The sequence below is a fragment of the Trifolium pratense genome, linkage group LG4 (assembly GCF_020283565.1).
Source record: "Trifolium pratense cultivar HEN17-A07 linkage group LG4, ARS_RC_1.1, whole genome shotgun sequence".
NCBI classification, from domain to species: Eukaryota; Viridiplantae; Streptophyta; class Magnoliopsida; order Fabales; family Fabaceae; genus Trifolium; species Trifolium pratense.
In genome coordinates, this window is record NC_060062.1 from 4,514,272 (window position 1) to 4,532,965 (window position 18,694).

The 18,694-nt window shown below is 34.5% G+C and overlaps 4 protein-coding genes and 1 pseudogene across 4 annotated transcripts; 1 reads left to right on the forward strand and 4 right to left on the reverse strand.

Annotated features, from left to right (window-relative positions):
• Nucleotides 1-84: 84 nt before the first annotated feature.
• Nucleotides 85-1,848, forward strand: LOC123920898 (annotated as a pseudogene).
• A 669-nt stretch (nucleotides 1,849-2,517) lies between these two features.
• Nucleotides 2,518-4,370, reverse strand: LOC123920900 (F-box/LRR-repeat protein 3-like). The gene is made up of 2 exons (XM_045973230.1): nucleotides 3,788-4,370; nucleotides 2,518-3,674 (listed from the first exon to the last, which is right to left on the reverse strand). The coding sequence occupies exons 1-2, from the start codon at nucleotides 4,368-4,370 to the stop codon at nucleotides 2,518-2,520; spliced, it is 1,740 nt and encodes a 579-aa protein (XP_045829186.1).
• A 2,913-nt stretch (nucleotides 4,371-7,283) lies between these two features.
• On the reverse strand, nucleotides 7,284-9,023 carry LOC123921970 (F-box/LRR-repeat protein 2-like). Its single transcript, XM_045974720.1, has one exon. The coding sequence runs from the start codon at nucleotides 9,021-9,023 to the stop codon at nucleotides 7,284-7,286; it is 1,740 nt and encodes a 579-aa protein (XP_045830676.1).
• Nucleotides 9,024-12,104: 3,081 nt separating this feature from the next.
• LOC123921971 (F-box protein At1g47056-like) lies at nucleotides 12,105-12,761 on the reverse strand. Its single transcript, XM_045974721.1, has one exon. The coding sequence runs from the start codon at nucleotides 12,759-12,761 to the stop codon at nucleotides 12,105-12,107; it is 657 nt and encodes a 218-aa protein (XP_045830677.1).
• Nucleotides 12,762-16,500: 3,739 nt separating this feature from the next.
• On the reverse strand, nucleotides 16,501-18,313 carry LOC123921487 (F-box/LRR-repeat protein 14-like). The gene has a single exon (XM_045974059.1). It carries the CDS (start codon nucleotides 18,190-18,192, stop codon nucleotides 16,573-16,575), a length of 1,620 nt encoding a protein of 539 aa, XP_045830015.1. The 5' UTR covers nucleotides 18,193-18,313; the 3' UTR covers nucleotides 16,501-16,572.
• Between the last annotated feature and the right edge of the window lie 381 nt (nucleotides 18,314-18,694).

Genomic DNA, 18,694 nt, shown 5'->3' on the forward strand with positions numbered 1-18,694 from the left:
CAAATTTAACCTAACCTAACGTGAACCCTGGCGGCACCCACGTAAGAAGAGAACTCCAACAACAGCAAAACAAACTCCTTCACAATGAAAAGGCAGAGAACTACAAGAAATTCTTCTTATTTACCTGATGACTGTTGGGAATCCATCTGCACATTCCTCGTCGATGGTGACTACTACAACCACCACTACTTAGAGCCTCTTTCCCTCACTTCCAAATACTTTCTCTCCATCACTAACCGTCTTCGATCCTCTTTCACTATATCTGACCCAACACTCCTGTTCATCCCGATTTTATTCCACAGGTTCCCCAACCTCACCTCCCTCCATATCACAAGCTTCGAAGGTGACCTTAACGCCCTTCTCTGCCAAATTTCCAAATTCCCTTTCAAACTTAAATCGCTCAAACTATCAGACTGTTCCACATTCCCCACAGAAGGGTTGCGAGCTTTGTCTAGAAAGATTACAACTTTGATCTCTCTCACATGTTCCAACATTGCTGATCTCAGTAACAATCATTGTGTTCTTATCTCCGATTGTTTCCCTTTACTTGAAGAACTTCATCTGCAGCACAACGCTACATATTCTACAAGAATTCAGGTTGGGGTGGAGACGAAGTTAATCGCGCTTCCTAAACTTCGCAAGATTATTCTCTCTGATCATGCTTTTTACAACATAAACAATAACTCGTTGCTTTTGCACTTGTGTAAGAATTGTGAGTTTCTGGAAGAGGTTGTGATGTAGCCTTGCAACTTAACTCAAGATGGCATTGCTTCTGCCATCTGCCAGAGACCAACTTTGAGGTCTCTCTCTTTTAAATGGAGTTATTATTATAACAACATAATTAGTTCACACTTTATTGACTCATTGGTAAGTTTAAAGGGCTTAACTTGTCTTGATTTATCGTGTCAAAATATTTCGGATGAGTTGCTTTCCTCTATTGCAATGGGAGACCTTCCTTTGAGAAGGTTTATCCTTCAATATTGCCTAGGCTATAGTTATGCTGGAGTCTTTTCTTTGTTATCCAAGTGCCAACGTATACAACATTTAAATCTTCGACGTGCTAAGTTTCTTTATGATCACCACATTGTCAAGTTGTCTATATTTCTTGCTGATTTGGTGTCTATAGACCTTAGCGAGTGTCGGCGTCTCACAGTTTCAACCTTGTTTGCACTTGTTAAGAACTGTCCTTCACTTACTAATATCAGAATGGAGGACACAAATATTGGAAAAATCATCAAAAAGCATAATTCTTTGATAAATTTTGTTTTGAACCCTGAGTTAAAGTATCTTTATTTGGCTCGCAGTTCATTTTTAAAAGATGAAAGCCTCATAAAGTTTGCTTCTATTTCCCCCAATTTGCAGCTGCTTGATTTGAGCAATTGCGATTACATATCTGAAGAAGGTATTTGTCAAGTTTTAAAGAGATGTTGTAAGATTAGACATTTGAACTTAAAGAGATGTTGTAAGATTAGACATTTGAACTTAAATATATTGAACTTTGAAGTTCCCATGTTGGAGGTGTTGAACTTATCAGATACACGTGTTGATGATGAAACACTTTACGTAATCTCAAAGAATTTTTGTGGGCTTTTGCAATTGTTATTGGAAAGTTGTAAGAGTGTTACACATAAGGGAGTGAAACATGTGGTAGAGAACTGCACACAACTCAGAGAGATCAATTTGGCATATTGTTATAACGTGTGTGCTGATATTGTTGACAATATGGTAGATTCAAGGCCATCGCTGAGAAAGATATTTGCTCCACCTGATTATTGTTTAAGTGACAAAAAAAGGGAACTCTTCTGGCATCGGGGACGTCATATTTTCCAGTATTCTGTTGAATTTTGAATTCGTAAATGTAAGATATTTTTTGTTTCTAGATTTACTTCTCAAAGATGTTAGTTTACTTTTAAATGTGTGTTTGCTCATCTGTTAGTGCATTATAATTACCTAAGCTATGGTGTAAGATTTTTATTTAATGTACAATGAAATGCAAGCAGTTTGGTGTTATATGTTAAATTAAAGTTGTATTGCTTTTTCATTGCTTTGTCTTGAATTATATATTTCATGGATAAGATTCTTGTGTCATACTTTTTAAAGCCCTCATTGGCAGCATGGGTGTAAGGGATTTCTTCTTCCTTGATTTTGTCTCACTTATATGTCAGACTGAACTTAACCTAACCCCTCAAATCAGACTGTATCATTCACCGGAAGTTCCATCCAACACTGACGTCCTTATTATAAAAACGAAGATAACTTCCCGTGTAAATGTAATTCCCGAATATGTTTTTTGCCGCTCGAAACAAAAAATGTGTGTTTATTCCAGAACGCTGTTGCATTTGTTCTTGACCATAAGTACGTCATGCTGTTTGCATATGATGACAGTTTACAACTTGAAAGAGTTAAAGATCAAATCATGCCTTACTATGCAAGACAACTTTCACTAAAGAGATAAAATTCAAATCAATGTTTTAGCACTTTACTAGCAAACATTTTCCCAAAAAAAAATAAAAAAAACTAACAAACAAGACATCCATGATCCAACGCGGGTTTCCATTTCTTGCAACTAGGAAATATACGAGGAGTCATTATCTTTCTCAATGATGGCCTTGAAAGTACAATCGTCGTCCAAGAATCAACATTAGGATCCACGCTATGACAATGCCGCAAATTTATCTCTCTAATTTGTGAGAAGTTTAATATTGCTTTTCTTACTCCCTTGTCAGTGATATGATAACAATGTTCCAAGTCCAGTTGTAGTAGTCGACAACAACTCTTTGAGATAACATGTAGTGTTTTATTATCAACTTCTGAATTTGACAAATTCAACACCTCCAATTTGGTAAATTGAAAGTTTGTCCCAAGTAGATTTATTCTTGGACATGATGCCAAGTTCAAAATCAAATCCATAATTTGCCAACGTCTTAAAACTTCAACAATACCTTCAGATATGCGAAAGCAATAACTCATGTCAAGCACCCGCAAGTTTGGGCAAATGGAAGCAAATTTTTTGATGTTTTCTATCTTCATCAATGAATTGTGTGCCAAATGGAGAGACTTCACTTGAGTGTTCACAACAAAACCATGATTCTCTTCACACAAATTTCCAATACTTGTATATTCCATTCTGATCTCATTTAGGAAACGACAATTCCTAACGAGTGCAAATAATGATGATTCAGTGAGCATACTACACTCACTAAGGTTTATAGACGCCAAATAACGAAGAAATGAAGACAACTCTGCGACATGATCATCATTTAAAAATGAGCTATATTGAAGATCCAAATGTTGTACAAATTGATACTTTGATAACAGGCAAAATATTCCAGCATAACTATAGTCACTACAATGTTTGAGTACTAGTTTCTTTAAAGGAAGGCCTTTTTCTGCAAGAGATGACAACATTTTATCGGATATACACGAAAAAGACAAATTAAGACAAGTCAAACCCTTCAAACACTTTAGAGAATTAATCAACTCTGACTTAACATACATCCTTCCCACATTCTTAGAGAAAGAAATGGATAAAGACTTCAAATTAGGTCTCTCGCGGATCGCGGAATCAATGCCAGCATGAGTTAAGTTTTTGCTATCAAGCACAGTAACCTCTTCAAGAAACTTACAATTCTTGCAGAGATTGAAAAGGAACGAGTCGTCGATGTAGTAATCACCTAAGAGATTAATAAAATTAGAGGTTTCTTGATGATTTAGGAGAGCGACGGACATAGGATTAAGAGTGATAAGATAACAAAATAACAAACTAAAAATTAACAAATGTAATTACCTGAGAGATTAACTTTCCGAAGCTTGGGAAGTTCTGATGGCAATATATTAGTATTTTTATCAATATGTTTTGGAAAGCTGAGGTCGAGTTCTTCAAGAAAAGGATAACAATCAACAATGATATAAAAGTCATATTTATGTATAAAAATAATGTGGGAACAAGTGAGAGAGGTCACTGTTGTAATCTTTTGCGACAAAGCTCGCAACCCATTTTGGGGAATGGTGGAGTGGTTAGAGAGGTTTAATGATTTGAGGTTTAAAGGGAAAAAAGAGATTTGAAGGAGAACCTTGTTGAGGTCACCGCGGAAATAAGTGAAGTTGAGGGAGGTGAGGTTGGTGAACCTTTGGAAGAGGCGACAAAGGATTGTATCAGGGAGGGAGCAAGAGAATCGGAGGCCACGGTCATTGGAGATGGTGATGTTCTGCTTATAGAAGGTGAGAGAGATTCGGACACGGTTGATGATGGAGAACAACTGTTTGGAAACAAGCGAAAGAGGCTCCAAATTGCGGTCGTCGTCATCAGTGTTGAGGAATCTGATGACACACTCCCAACACTCTTGTGGTAAGTAGTAATCTCCTGCCATTGTTTTTCTGTTAATTTCAATTGAGTGATATGGTGTAATAAGATGATGATAGTCTAAAATTGAGTGTTATTATGACTCAGTATAGTAACTAAATGCATATATTTTGCAGATTGGTTCCTAAATTGGCTGCAAGAGATTAGTTCCTACTTATTAAAAAGATTAGTTCCTAAATTTAATTATCTTATTAATTAAATTTAAAATCTCCTATTCAAATTAGATTTTTTTTTTGTGTCAAATTAGAAGAAGTATTGCTAATTAATTTGTATAAAAAACTAAAAGTAATTATGGAATTAATGGGATAATGACTATGGTGGTTGGCTTCTAAAGTTATAAAAAGGACATGTAAGTGATTTTCTATGTCAGGACTTCTTATTAATGATCAAGGATCAATATTTAGAATGCAAGCAACATCTTACATTTTAAAGTTTAAACTTTAGCAGGCAACATTTAGAATGCAAGCAAACATGACATCAATGATCTGAAAAGTGTTTCTTGCAATAGAGTAGAGCAACTCATCTGAAATCTGCAAACGTGTCAAATCAATGCAAGTCAAACCCTTCAAACTCACTAATGAGTCAATGAAATGTGAATTTAGTCTTTCATCATAGTCTAACTGCTCGTAACTATCTGAAAGGGATAAAGACCTCAAAGTTGGTCTCTCGCGGAGAGAAGAAGAAATGCCAGCACTGGTTAAACCGAAGCAGTCAAATATGATGACCGCTTCGAGAAGCTTACAGTTCTTAAACAGGTGGAGAAGGTTTTGGTTGTTAATATAGTTATGACCGGAGAGATTAACCTTGCGGAGTTTGAAAAGTGCCAATGAAAGAGTCTCTAATCCATGGCGTAAGCTTCTGCGACTTACGCCTTTCCTGGGGTTACTAAGGTCGAGTTCCTCGAGTAAAGGAAAACAGTCGGCAATGAGAAACAAGTCTGAGCTGTTGATAGAACCAACTTATGTCATTTTCAAGATTTACTTTTACTTATTCTCTTAAAATTAAATGCAAATTGCATTTAATTTACTCTTTCTCTTCTATTTTTCATAATCAATAACTAATAAAAATTCTTTTTTCATCTTTCATTGAAACTTATTCAAGAAAAACACAAAAAATCATACTTCAAATTATCATATTTTACTTTTCTTTATAAGTGTGAAAATATTTTTTTTGCTTATATTATAGGACGGAGGAAGTATAGGAGAAGATATATTAAGTTATAAATAGTAGCAACTCTTGCTCTGTTTTATTCTGTTTTTTTATGAGAAATATACTCTATTTTTCATGACACGTATAGAAGATATACTCTATATGAAAACATTGAAACAATGCATAAAAATGGTGTTTTCCATGAAATAGCCATATGAATATGTATATAAGTTATACTAATTCTACAACAAAGCAATTTTTTTGGTTTAGCTGCTTTCTACATCCGGACAAGACATCAATAAGTTTAAGAATTTAGTTTATTTATTATATTGCAATGATGTTGATAGGATCTTAGAGGTTAATTTAGTTAATTAAATAATACTATTAGTCTTGTAGTCTTTAAATTGTTTAGTTGGGCTTTATTGATCGTAACCCTCTTATTTTATGATCTTTAGCAGTATATATTTATATCCCTTTGTCACATTTAATCAATGAATGAAAATCAATGTTTATCTTTTATTTTGTAGTGTAGTTTTATTGTCTTCCTTAGTTTAGTGTAGAATCTTAGCTTGGTAGGTTTTACTTCTGTTGGAAGTTGCCTTTGATCTGCCACTAGCGCAAGGCACGGTAACAGCAGATTTTGGTTTTGGCTTCTGCAAGCTGCGCAAGGCGCAGCATCCTGGGCGCAAGGCGCAGCCTTGCCGTATAAAAATGCAGAAACAGATTTTGCAGCCGCAAGGTTGAATTGAAAAGTGTTTTTTCAAGGGTTTTTGATGCAATATTAAGTCTAGAATCAAGAGGGTTTATCTTGGGTTATTCCTAGTGTTTGGATCTCTTTTCTTTCACCTTGTAATCATTGTCATTGAAATCTCTTGGTCACGAGAAGATATTTGGGAAAATGATAGAAATAGGGAAAATCTATTTCTTGCAACTTTTTTTGTATTGAATCTTTGTAATCAAGAACAAGTTTGATAGTGGAACGGAGAGTGTCTCTCTCCCCCAGAGTAGGTTGGTTTTAACCGAACTAGGTAAACAATTTCATCGTTTTCTTTATCGCTTTTACTTGTTTTAGCTTTTGTGTTTAATTGCTCATTCATTTTTTATTTTTTTTTTGATACAAAAGGGGCCAAAGCCTAAAAGAAAAGAAACTACAGAGAGATGACTCTAGGGGTAGTTATCCCCATAACATCAGCTAACAACAATGAGCTCAGACTCACAGGACATTGCTCATACACACGCATCCCCGGCTCATGATCACACCCCAAATTAGTAAGAGCATCAGCACAAGCATTTGATTCACGATAAGAGTGACAAATCTTAACTTCCCAATCCATACCAAGTAACCGTCTAATTTCTTGAATAATTCTCCATCCAACAACACTTCCATCCTTGTCGCTTTGAAGAGTGTGTACCACAACATTAGAGTCGATATGCAGCGCAATCTTTTTGAAACCTCTATCATATGCAAACGTGAGACCATCAAAGACCCCCCACAGCTCTGCAATGTATGCATTACACCGACCCAAATGATGTGAGAAACCCCCGAGCCATTGAGCACCCGAGTTTCTTAGCAGTCCCCCGCATCCAGCAGTGCTACCGCACCTACTAGCACCATCGGTATTGAGCATTATCCAATCTCCTTCCGGACCTTTCCACCCAATTTGTACTACCTCCTTAGCAGACAATGATGAAGTACTTTTAGAATGCTACCAAACAATGCATAATTTAAAGAAAAGCATCGTACGTTTTAGAGAAAAGTACTTTTAGAATGCTACCAAACAATGCATAATTGATGAGACAAGAGTTTCTTCTTTTCACTCAAATGAAAATTAGGTGGAGCTGTTATCTTTCTCAATGATGGCCTTGAAAATACCATTAAGGAAACACTATTAGCATTAAGGTGCACTTTATCACAATCCCTCAAATTGATCTCTCTCAGTTGTGTGCAGTTTTCAACTACGTGCTTCACTCCCTTCATTGTGACAAGAAGACATCCTTCCAGTATAATTTGCAAAAGCCCGCGACAATTCTTTGAGATTGCATAAAGTGTTTCATCGACAACATTTGTATCTGACAAGTTCAACACCTCTAGGTTTGAAACTTCAAAGTTCAATCCAAGTAGCCTCGTAACATTACACTTAGCTAAGTTTAAATTTCTAATCTTACAACATGTCTTTAAAACTTGACAAATACCTTGTTCAGATATGCAATCGCAATCACTCAAATCAAGTAGCTGCAAATTGGTTAAAATGGAAGAAAATATTATGAGGCTTTCATCTTTTAACCATGAATTATGAGCCATATAGAAAGACTTTAATCGAGGAGGGTTCAAAACAAAATTCATCAAATAATTAGAGTTCTTCGCAACGTTTTTCCCAATACTAGTGTGTTCCATTTTGATATCACTTAGTAAAGGACAGTTGCTAACGAGTGCTGACAAGGCTGAATTTGTGAGCTTCCTACACTTGTTAAGGTTTATAGACACTAAATCACCAAGAAGCGAAGACACCTTGGCATCACGGTGATCGGTCATAAAATCGGCATTTTGAAGATCCAAATGTTGTATACCTTGACACTTGGATAACAAAGAAAAGATTCCAACATAACTATAGCCGGTGCAATTTTGGAGGACGAGTTTTCTCAAAGGAAGACCTCTCATTGCAATTGAGGTAAGCAACTTATCTGATATACGCGAAGACGACAAATCAAGACTAGTTAAGCCCTTTAAATTCGCCAACGAGTCAACAAAGTGTGAACTAATTATGTCATTGCTTCCATATGATCTCCATCTAATGGATAGAGACCTCAAAGTTTGTCGTCTCTCGCGGATTGCATAAGCAATGCCATGGTGAGTTAACAATGAACAATTCATCATCATAACTTGTTCAAGAAACTCACAATTCTTACACAAGTGCAAAAGTGATGAGTCGTTTACATAACAATGACCAGAGAGATTAATCTTACGGAGTTTGAAAAGTGCTAATGAAAGAGCATCTAAACCATCAAGGAAGTTTACATTATTTAAATTTGCACACTCTCCTGGATTACTAAGGTCAAGTTCTTCGAGCAAAGGGAAACATTCGGCAATGAGAAACAAGTCAGTGCCATAGATAGACTCAATGTTGGAACAAACAAGAGATATCAAAGTTGTAATCTTTTTGGAAAAAGATCGTAACCCAATTGCGGGAATGGTGGGTTGGTTGGAGATATTTAGTGATGTGAGGTTCAATCGGAAACAAGAGATTTGAGAGAGAAGCGCGTCAAGGTCACCGCAGAAGCAGGTGAGGTCGAGGGATGTGAGGTTGACGAACCTTTTGAAAAGCCGGTGCAAAAATGGGTGTGTTGGAACATAGATAGTGAGAGAGAATCGAAGACGGTTGGTAATGGAGAAAAACTCTTTTGAGGCAATGGAGAGAGACTTCAAGTAGTGATGGTTGTGTTCACCGTCGCTGCCGTCTTTGAGGAATGTGAAGATTAATTCCCAGCATTGATCTGGTATTTCTTCAACCATTGTGGACAGTGACGGAACCAGGATTTTTCAATAGTGGGGGCACCAAATATATAAATTTGTAACATTAAATATATAATCTAAAAAATCTTTCTTTTATAGATAGATCCAATTTTATACTTTCACATTCATCAAGTGCTTAAAGTTAAAATTGGAATAAAAGATAAAAAGTTATAAACTATAAGCTCAAACGATACTTGAAATAACATAGAAAAAATTATAAGTATGAAAGAAAGGTTTTTTTTCCAAACACAATTTTATTTTATCAAACAAGCTTATGGGTCCATTTGGGATAACTTTTTTTAAGCTTATGCAAAACGACTTATTCAAATAAATAAGTTTTTATATGTTATTATAAGTTTTTTTTTGTTGAAAACTTGGTATCCAGCTCAAGAACCGACTAATTCGAGAGAACCAATCTCACCGCCCATTGCTAGTTTATGAAAAATAGCTTATAAAATAACAGTTTTCGAGTTAGTGAGAATTTATAAATTAACATAAAAAATTATTTGTATAAATTGTTTTACATAAGCTGAAAAATAACTATTTCAAATGAACTCGAAATTATAAGATAACTTATTTGTATTACCAAACAAATATTGATATTGCCTTGACAATGACTTGAATTGAGCCTAGTTACTTTTCAATTGATGATGGGTGAATGTGGGGGACTAGTTAAAATATCAACACTAAAAATTACTAATTGATGATGGGTGAATGTGGGGGAGTAGCATATAAAAAATTTTCTCAAAAAGTTTGTGCAGGGCAGGCAAGTGCCCACATAACCCCCTGCCTGCCTCCGTCCCTGATTGTGGAAGAAACGAATGTGAAAACTAAGTGTTGAATTGGAGATACTTTGTTCGGTGAATGTGTTCTAAATATATTAGGGGTTTAGGATTGGGGTTTTTGTTTTGACTTGTGACGCAAATGGTTAGGTTATACTAGCTTCCAAAGTTTATATTCAAACTATATATAGAATAATAATACTAATGTTAAGAAAATCAATTACAATCAATTTTTTTGGACAGGATCAATCGGTATTGAGAAAGGGACCTCTCGTTTATTAGTGGACTCTTCCCTTCAGAGGCTTTAACTATTTATAATTTTTAAGATTTGCTTGTTGTTTAAAGATATGATTTAGAAATTTGTTTTATTTTGTAAAATAAGATAGTATTAGAATTTAAGATTTATATTTTTATTTAAAATTTTTAACATTTGTTTGTTGTTTAAAGATATGTTTTTTTTTTTTTTTTGACAAAATTTAAAGATATGATTTAGAAATTTGTTTTATTTTGTAACTCCATATAGAGTGATATAGCTATCATCAATAATAATGAAAATAAGAGCATCGGAATTTGAGTATTCTTCGCATATAAAAAAAATTCAACGTCTTAAAAATATTGTGAAGAATGGTATTTGAGGGTTTAGGTTAGAGTTTGGTTAATTGTGATCCAAGTAATCAAAATTGAATCAAAAATAAAAATATTGCAAATCTTTCATTGAACATGGGCATATCTAAGAGATTACGTCGTTTAGGTTATAAAAATTAATAAAATCTTAAGTTGACATCAACCATGCATTAGGAAGATAGAGGAAGGCATCGATTTATGAAGGGGATTTTGAATGTTCATCTGTAATGCTTTCGATGAATTAGAAAAGGTGAAAACATGGGCGGTGGTGTTCTCTCGTTGTAAAACAGATTGAGCCCGATTAATAACAAAAGGGAACCATGAAAACTAAAAACTTCACGCCGTATAGTTATATGAGATGGCGTGGTAAAAATAGTACATTGTAAACTTATATAATTTAAAAACGGTAGCAAACCTATTCGGATTTTGGATAAAGAAGGTTAATATACTCTGTTTCTTTTCTTGAGATATACTCTGTTTTACTCTGTTATTTTATGGGAGATATACTCTATATGGAAAATATTCATACAACGCATAAAATTAGCGTTTTCCACAAAATAGCCATATGAATTTTAATTTTTTTTTTGGTGAAAGCCATATGAATATGTTTATAAGTTACTAATTCTACCACAAGCAATATTTTTGGTTTAGCTGCTTTTGCTTCATCCGGACAAAGACAACAATAAGATGCATTTGGCGCGGCTTCATTTCACATCAAGTTGACCTTTAAGTTTATGTTGATGAAATTATTTTTGGTACAACCAAAGAAAAAATGTGTGGCGAATTTTCAAATCTTATGGAAAGTGAATTTGAGATGAGCATAATCAGAGAACTTTGATTTATTCTTGAAGAACATTATGACATATATGTATTTTAGTTAAAGACTTCATGAACTGTCTTTTTAAGTGCATAAATTAAGCCGCCCAAATTGGCACCAGAGAGAATCGAACATCAGACCTCAAGAGGAGCACACTCCCAGGTCCCAAGCCAATATCAATGCACCAATCCAAGTGGGTTGGCTATATAACGTCTATAAGACATACATCCTTAGAGACCAAGCTAGAGAGGGTCATATACATCTAAAGAATGTAGTTCTTTTAAGAATATAACCTGTCCTTTATTCAAAACAATATAACCCGTCCTTATTTCTTTTTTTTTCTTTTTTTTTTGGTACAAAAACCTGTCCTTGTTTCTAAATGGTGATTTTGCATTGGAAACTTTTATGTAAATATTGCAATATTTCTAATCATTCAAATTATTCACAGACTCTATCAAAGGACTATCTTCACTCTCAAATTTTTCTAATACGGTAAGATTTCATTCATATTTGTTGCTAAATTTTTTGGCAATTTCTTTTAGAGATTCATATTTGTTCAGAACAATGAATAACTAACAACAAGCTTAAATAATTTAGTGAATCACCAATTAGGAGTTTGAAGTACATAAATAAATTAAAAAGCATCCAAAATAAAAAGGCTTCAAAAAACAAATAGTCAAATGAAACTTTCAAACAACATGAGAAACAAAGTTTGATCCAACAAGTGTTGATTTCAGCTTCCTGCAAATTCTTTTAACATCCACAGAATCACAATTTAGCACAACCAAACCAATAGATTTTAAATCCCTTTAGGTCCTTCATCTGTTAACCTTGAACAACAACCCAAATCAAGAGACTTTAATTAAACATGATGGCCTCCTCAAGAAGCTTACAATTTTTGAACAAGTGGAGAAGTGATTGATCGTTGATGTAGTCATGACCGGTGAGATTAATCTTACGGAGTTCGAACAGGGTCAACGAGAGAAACTTTATCGCATTGAGGAAATTACTGTGATCTTTGAACTGTGCAGGTTTACTGAGGTCGAGTTCTTCAAGTAAAGGGAAACAATTGGCGATGAGGAACAGGTCACTGCTACAGAGAGAATAAATTCCAGAACATGTCAGAGAAGTTAAAGTTGTAATATTTCGGGAGAAAGCTCGTAACCCACTTGCAGGAATGGTTAGTTGGTTGGAGAGGTTGAGTGATGTGAGTTTCAATGGAAAACAAGAGATTTGACGGAGAAGCACGTCAACGTCTCCATGGTAAAACTTGAGATCGAGAGAAGTGAGGTTGGAGAATCTAAGGAAGAGGCTTATTGTTGTTGGATTACCAGCAAATATACTGAGAGTGGATCGTAGACGATTGGTTATGGAGAGAAACTCTTTGGAGGCGAGGGATAGAGACATCAAGTTACTGTTGTTGTGGTGGCCATCTTCGAGGAATTTGAAGACATGTTTCCAACATTCATCAGATAAATAAGATTCTGCTGCAGCCACTGTTGTTGTCGTCGTCATTGAGAGTTTTTTTCTACTTTCTTCCTTTTCACTGTGAATAGCGTTGATGTTGGAGTTTTGCCGTCGAATGATAGTACATAGGTTATATTATTTAGGAATAGAGGCTTTTAGGTTTGGTTGCGTGCGATGCAAGGTTAAATTGAATAATAATATACTGATTTGTCTGCATCAAATTTAATAAATTTCAAATCTTCTATCATTAAATGTATTTTATGATAATTTTACTTCTAAAGATACAAAAATATTTTTTTACATAACATAAAAATATGAAGAAAAAAAGTACAAATTAAACATAAAAATATGAACAAAAAAATTTGGTTAAAAGAAATTTACGCATAAAAATAGTAATTAATAAATACTACAATAAAAGATACACATAAAAAATAATAACTCTATCTAACAGCTTTTTTTTTTTTGAAGCAACTCTATATCTAACATATAATAAGATTAGGTCAACTTATACTAAAAAAAAAAAGATTATATGTACGATAAAAGATTAAGAACAAAAAAATAGAAATAAAAACGCAATATTGAAAGAAATTAAGATAATGGACGAAATAAGGTTACTGATAAGTGTCAAAAAGTGGTAATTTTACTTATATATTTTAAGTACTTATTGACTTATTTTAAAAGTAATTTCATATAAAAAAAACCCAACTAATTGTATATATTAGTTATAATGAGAAAATTAGTTATTTTTGCTATTTCTATCTAATTCCAACACTTTTTGTAGAAAATTTTGGATTTAATGGAATTTGGAATGAAGAGATCAAGATTTTGAGCATGAGTTGTTGGCTAAGCAACATCAAAGCGACACACAAAGCGACGCAACCTGTTAGAAAATGTAGAAAAATCAGTGTCGTTGCTGAGCGAGGGATAGCGAGTCAAGTTAGTGGCAGGATGAGCTGTAGCGAGAGATAGTGAGGGATAGCGAGACCGTTCCGTCGCTGAGCAAAGATCCACTTTTCTGTCACTTATAAAAGGTCGTCAGACTTCATTTTTTCCGATCCAATTCACTTTCAACCTCTCAAAAACACGTCCAAAAGCAGAGAAGACCCCAGGAGCCAAAATCAAGGAGATTTGAGGGTGGATCTACAACTTTTGTTGGGAAATCATCGTTGATGTTTGTTCATCTCTCTTTTCTTCTTATCTTTTATAAAGCTATCATGAAAATGAATAGCTAATCTCTCTTTTGTTAGGATTAGGTGTAAATTACTCTATTAGTATGTGTTTCTATTGATCATGGTGTTATGTATGGTTTTAGTTGTCTCTCAGTATTGATGTTATCTTTATTTTCATTGTTTTACTCTTTGATTGGAAGGTGTGCTGGTATTGTAGTGGTCTTAGTATCAAGGAATGGTAATTTTGTTTAGCTTGAATATTGGTGACTTGTATTGGTTGGGGAGTTTTTGCTCTCTTTGTAGATTTTGCTTGTTCTAGGCATCTTTTATGCCTCCTATTCAATTTTATTTTTTGGGTTGGGGAGCGTCTTCCTGAAAATATTGTTGTGTTTTTTATACTACAAAATTCATTTGGCTTCCTGCCATTTCTTAATTTTTTTTTTGTTTTTGTGGCAAAAATATTGACGTGACAACGGACTTACTTAAGTGAATTATCAGATCAGTGTTGAATTGATCAAAATTGACCTTTTACAAAATGACGTAAACATTGGGGGCCAAAAGTACTATTTTAAAAATTATGAAGTCAACATTGCAAGTTTGTAAAACTTATGGGGTAACAATATAATATAGCCAAAGATAATATTATCCTCTGTTCTGTATTGCGAGTTATACTCTGTTTTTGTTTCCACGTATAGAAGAAAGAAAAAAGCATAATCTTGTTATGAAAATAGAGATATACACTACAGAGACCAACAATGCATAAAATTGGTGTTTTCCATGAAATAGCCATATGAATCTGTTAATAAGTTACTAATTCTACAACAAGCATTTTTTTTTTTTGGTTTAGTTGCTTTCCTTCATGAAATTTGAAGGTTAATTATTCGGTATACATTTTATTTAAATGTGTACCGGGACACTTGACGAGGTGGACAATTGTAATAGGTTTATAAATAGTGCTTATTAACTTTTTTATATTACTGGGTGGGATGGGTAGTTCAACTGGTGGTTGAGCTAAGGGTTAAGAGTAGGAGGTTCAGGGTTCAATTCTTGGCAAAATAGAAAAAAACTAATATAATAAGTTAATACTAACAACTAACCTTGCTTATAAAAAAAAAAAAAACTTTTTTATATTACTATTTATGGATTCCAACACAGCATGCCAAGTCAGCATACAAAAAATGAGGGATCAATAGTGAAGAATCTCATATTAGGGGGGTCAGGGGGATGGAATCTTACAGGGACCGAAACTAAATTCAGTCAATCTTAAAGGAAACAAGGCTAAAGAAGCCCAATAATCTTCTGTGATGAATTGTTTTCCAATATTGTCGAACATCCTCACCATCTCAAAACATATGCCTGATGTTTTCATCGTTTGTTGACACCTAGGGCACAAGTCATCGTTTGTCATTTGCCGATGAGATCTCATTGCAATAGTAAGTAAGGATCCTTGAGGCAGCTTACAAAGAATTCTGCGAACCCTTTTTGTTAGTTCTTCTATCTTTGTTGCATTGCGTACCAAATATTGAACTATTTGAACAATATGAATTTTTTTTATCAATGAAACTTTGGAAGTAGTAGCAATGTTTCAATCTAACCCGTAACAACCAACCTGTTATACCATCACATGTATGACCCGACACCTGAATAAACTGAAGATGTAGATGGTCGAATTGGGTTCAAATTATGTGATTGCGGTTTTTAAGGTTTGACAATTTTTGGAACGAAACCCACCGAAATCAACCGATGCTCGGCCCATAGCAGGACAGTAAGATTTTTGGCACGAAACCCACCGACGACTTTAATTGAGGACTTACAACAAAATTCTTCAAAGAATAAGAATTGAGGACTTTAATTGAGTTCAGTAGTGTGGTGGTGGTCTCACAACTTGAAAGCATGGCAGTAAGATTATACTGCAGGTATAACAGAAAAGGATGAATTAAATAAAATTGGTCAATGATATATTTGTGAACACTGTTATGCATACTTTTGTCCAAATTGTTTAACAATTTCTGGTTTCTTTTTAGTTTTTTAACTAAGTGTTGTAAACATTATCAAGCTGTTTAATTTTAATGAATTTTTACTCTGGATAGTTTATTCATAGTTTTGTTACCGGAACTTCCATCTTCTGGATCAAGCAATTGCAGAAGCAAGGATATGTTATATAACCATCCTGCACACGGTCAAGCCATACACAGATCCAAGACGTGCTGATGCTTCACGTTTGCAACGGCCGATAATAAGGCAGGCCTTCACTGATTCATACAATTCTTCCTATCTAACATGCACACAGGCATAGTATTCAACCATCAAAACAACCGACTATTCAACCAGGAATCATACAAATAAATTCAACCATCAACTTCGCATGTATACTTTTTGTCACGCTCGTGTATATTTGTTTCGGGGGTACAGGGGTTGGGTTTGCATTATTGTAAGTTTAAGCAAATTTTTCAAAATTGAATTCTGTAAGATGGTAAAAATCAAAAAATCCAATCTAACATTAATATATTGAAACTTCAAAAAATAAAGGTAAAATAAAGCAAAAACCTTTAAACAACCTAACATCTCAATCAATCCAAAATACAATAATCATATCCAAGTAATAGAATCATGAGCCTAGAAAAATATATCAGAAAACAAGAAACAACTTATTTAAAAAAATCAAACTACAACAGAACAGTTTCATAATACTAGCGAAGAAGACAAATATGACCAATGAAATGTTCCCTCTTGTTGTTGTTGAAACGATAACGAGGTGGAACAACTATCTTTTTCAATGATGGCCTTGAACTTATCATTGACGCAACAATATTTTTATGCACTTTATAGCAGCCCCTTAAATTGATCTCTCTCAATTGTGTGCAGTTTTCTACCACATGATTCACTCCCCTTTTTGTGACAAAAGAACAAACTTCAAGTGACAGTTCCAAAAGCCCACGAAAACTCTTTGAGATCACAGAGAGTTCTTCATTATCAATTCTTGTATTTGACAAGTTTAGCACCTCTAATTTGGGAACTTCACAGTTCAATCCATGCAGCTTCACTTTAAAGCAACTGTGTAAGTTCAAATGTCTAATCTTAGAACAATACCTTAAAAGTTGACAAATACCTTCACATATCTGATTGCAATAACTTAAATCAAGTATCTGCAAATTCGGGAAACTAGAAGCAAATGTTATAATGCTTTCGTTATCAACTTCAGTATGTGACAAGTTCAACACCTCCAATTTAGGAAGTTCAAAGTTCAATCCACGCAACTTTACTTTTGAGCAGTGTTGTAAGTTTAAATGCCTAATTTTAGAGCTTGTCATTAAAACTTGACAAATACTTTCAGATATCTGATTGCAATAACTTAAATCAAGTAACTGCAAATTGGGGAAACTGGAAGCAAACATTAAAATGCTCTCATCTTTCAACCATGTATTCCTAGCCAAGCATAAAGACTTTAATTGAGGACTTACAACAAAATTCTTCAAAGAATAAGAATTATCCACAGTCTTTTTCCTAAACTCTGGGTATTCCATTTTGATATCACTAATTGAAGGACAACTCCTAACAATGGCCAACAAAGTTGTCCAATTATCAACATAATTGGTTAAGGATAAAGACCTCAATGTTGGCCTCACGGGAAGTGCAGAAGCAATACCGGCATTTGTTATGCCATAACAACCAAATATGATGACTTCTTCGAGAAGCTTACAGTTGTTGAACAAGTGGAAAACCGATTGGTCGTTCATGTAAGTATGATTAGATAGATTAATCTTGCGGAGTTTGGATAGTGCCAACGAAAGAGTCTCTATCCCATTGAGCATGTTACCGTAGAATATTGCACTGCTGGTAAGGTGGAGTTCTTCGAGCAAAGGGAAACAGTCCACAATGAGGGACAAGTCGGTGACACTAATAGAATTCATGTGAGAACATTCGAGAGACGTCAAGGATGTAATTTTTTGGGAGAAAGCTCGCAACTCATTTACAGGAATGAAGAGTGGGCTTATTAGTTTGAGCGATGTGATGTTGAATGGGAAACAAGAGATTTGAGAGAGAATTGCATTGCGGTCGCCGCATAATCGCAAGAATTTGATGGAGGTGAGGTTGGGGAATCTATGGAAGATGGCAGTGAGAAAAGGGCTTAATTGTTTACAGATAGTGAGAGAGGATCGGAGACGGTTGGTGATAGATAGGAACCGTTTTGAGACGACGGAGACAGATTTCAAGTAGCGACGGTTTTCTTTATCGTCGTCGTTGAGGAATTTCAAGACATGTTCCCAACAATCATCCGGTAAATAAAAATCTTGTTCAACTTCAACCATGGTTTGATTTTTTATTGTGGATGAAACGAATAAAATTGAATTGTTGTGAAAATTAGTGATCGAGATACTTACATTACATGATGAAGAAAGAGTTCAGTAGTGTTGAACCGGGTGCCGTCGTGGTCTCGCCATTCCTGAATATCTTTCCTATTTTGAGGGAATTAGGGTTTTGTTTCTTTTTTTAGGGTTAGCTTTGTTTCATTTTTTTCTGACGCAATGGTTACTCGTATAATTTTTTGGAAAATGTTAAATAGTGCATTCGGTGCATTGAATGCTTAATTAGTGTACCCGGTGCACTAGTTAAGGATACAAAAAAGGGATAAATTGAGTTGGTAGTCGGTTATTTACCTGCATAGTTTGCAATTGACATTGATTTTGGCAGTTAACCAAAGAGGAATGAAAACGCAAGGAGCATAGTAACTAAGGGGATAACAGCAATTTTTTTTTTTAGAACAACAAATCAATTTTTTTTAGAAAAATAAATCAATTTATTTTTTTACTA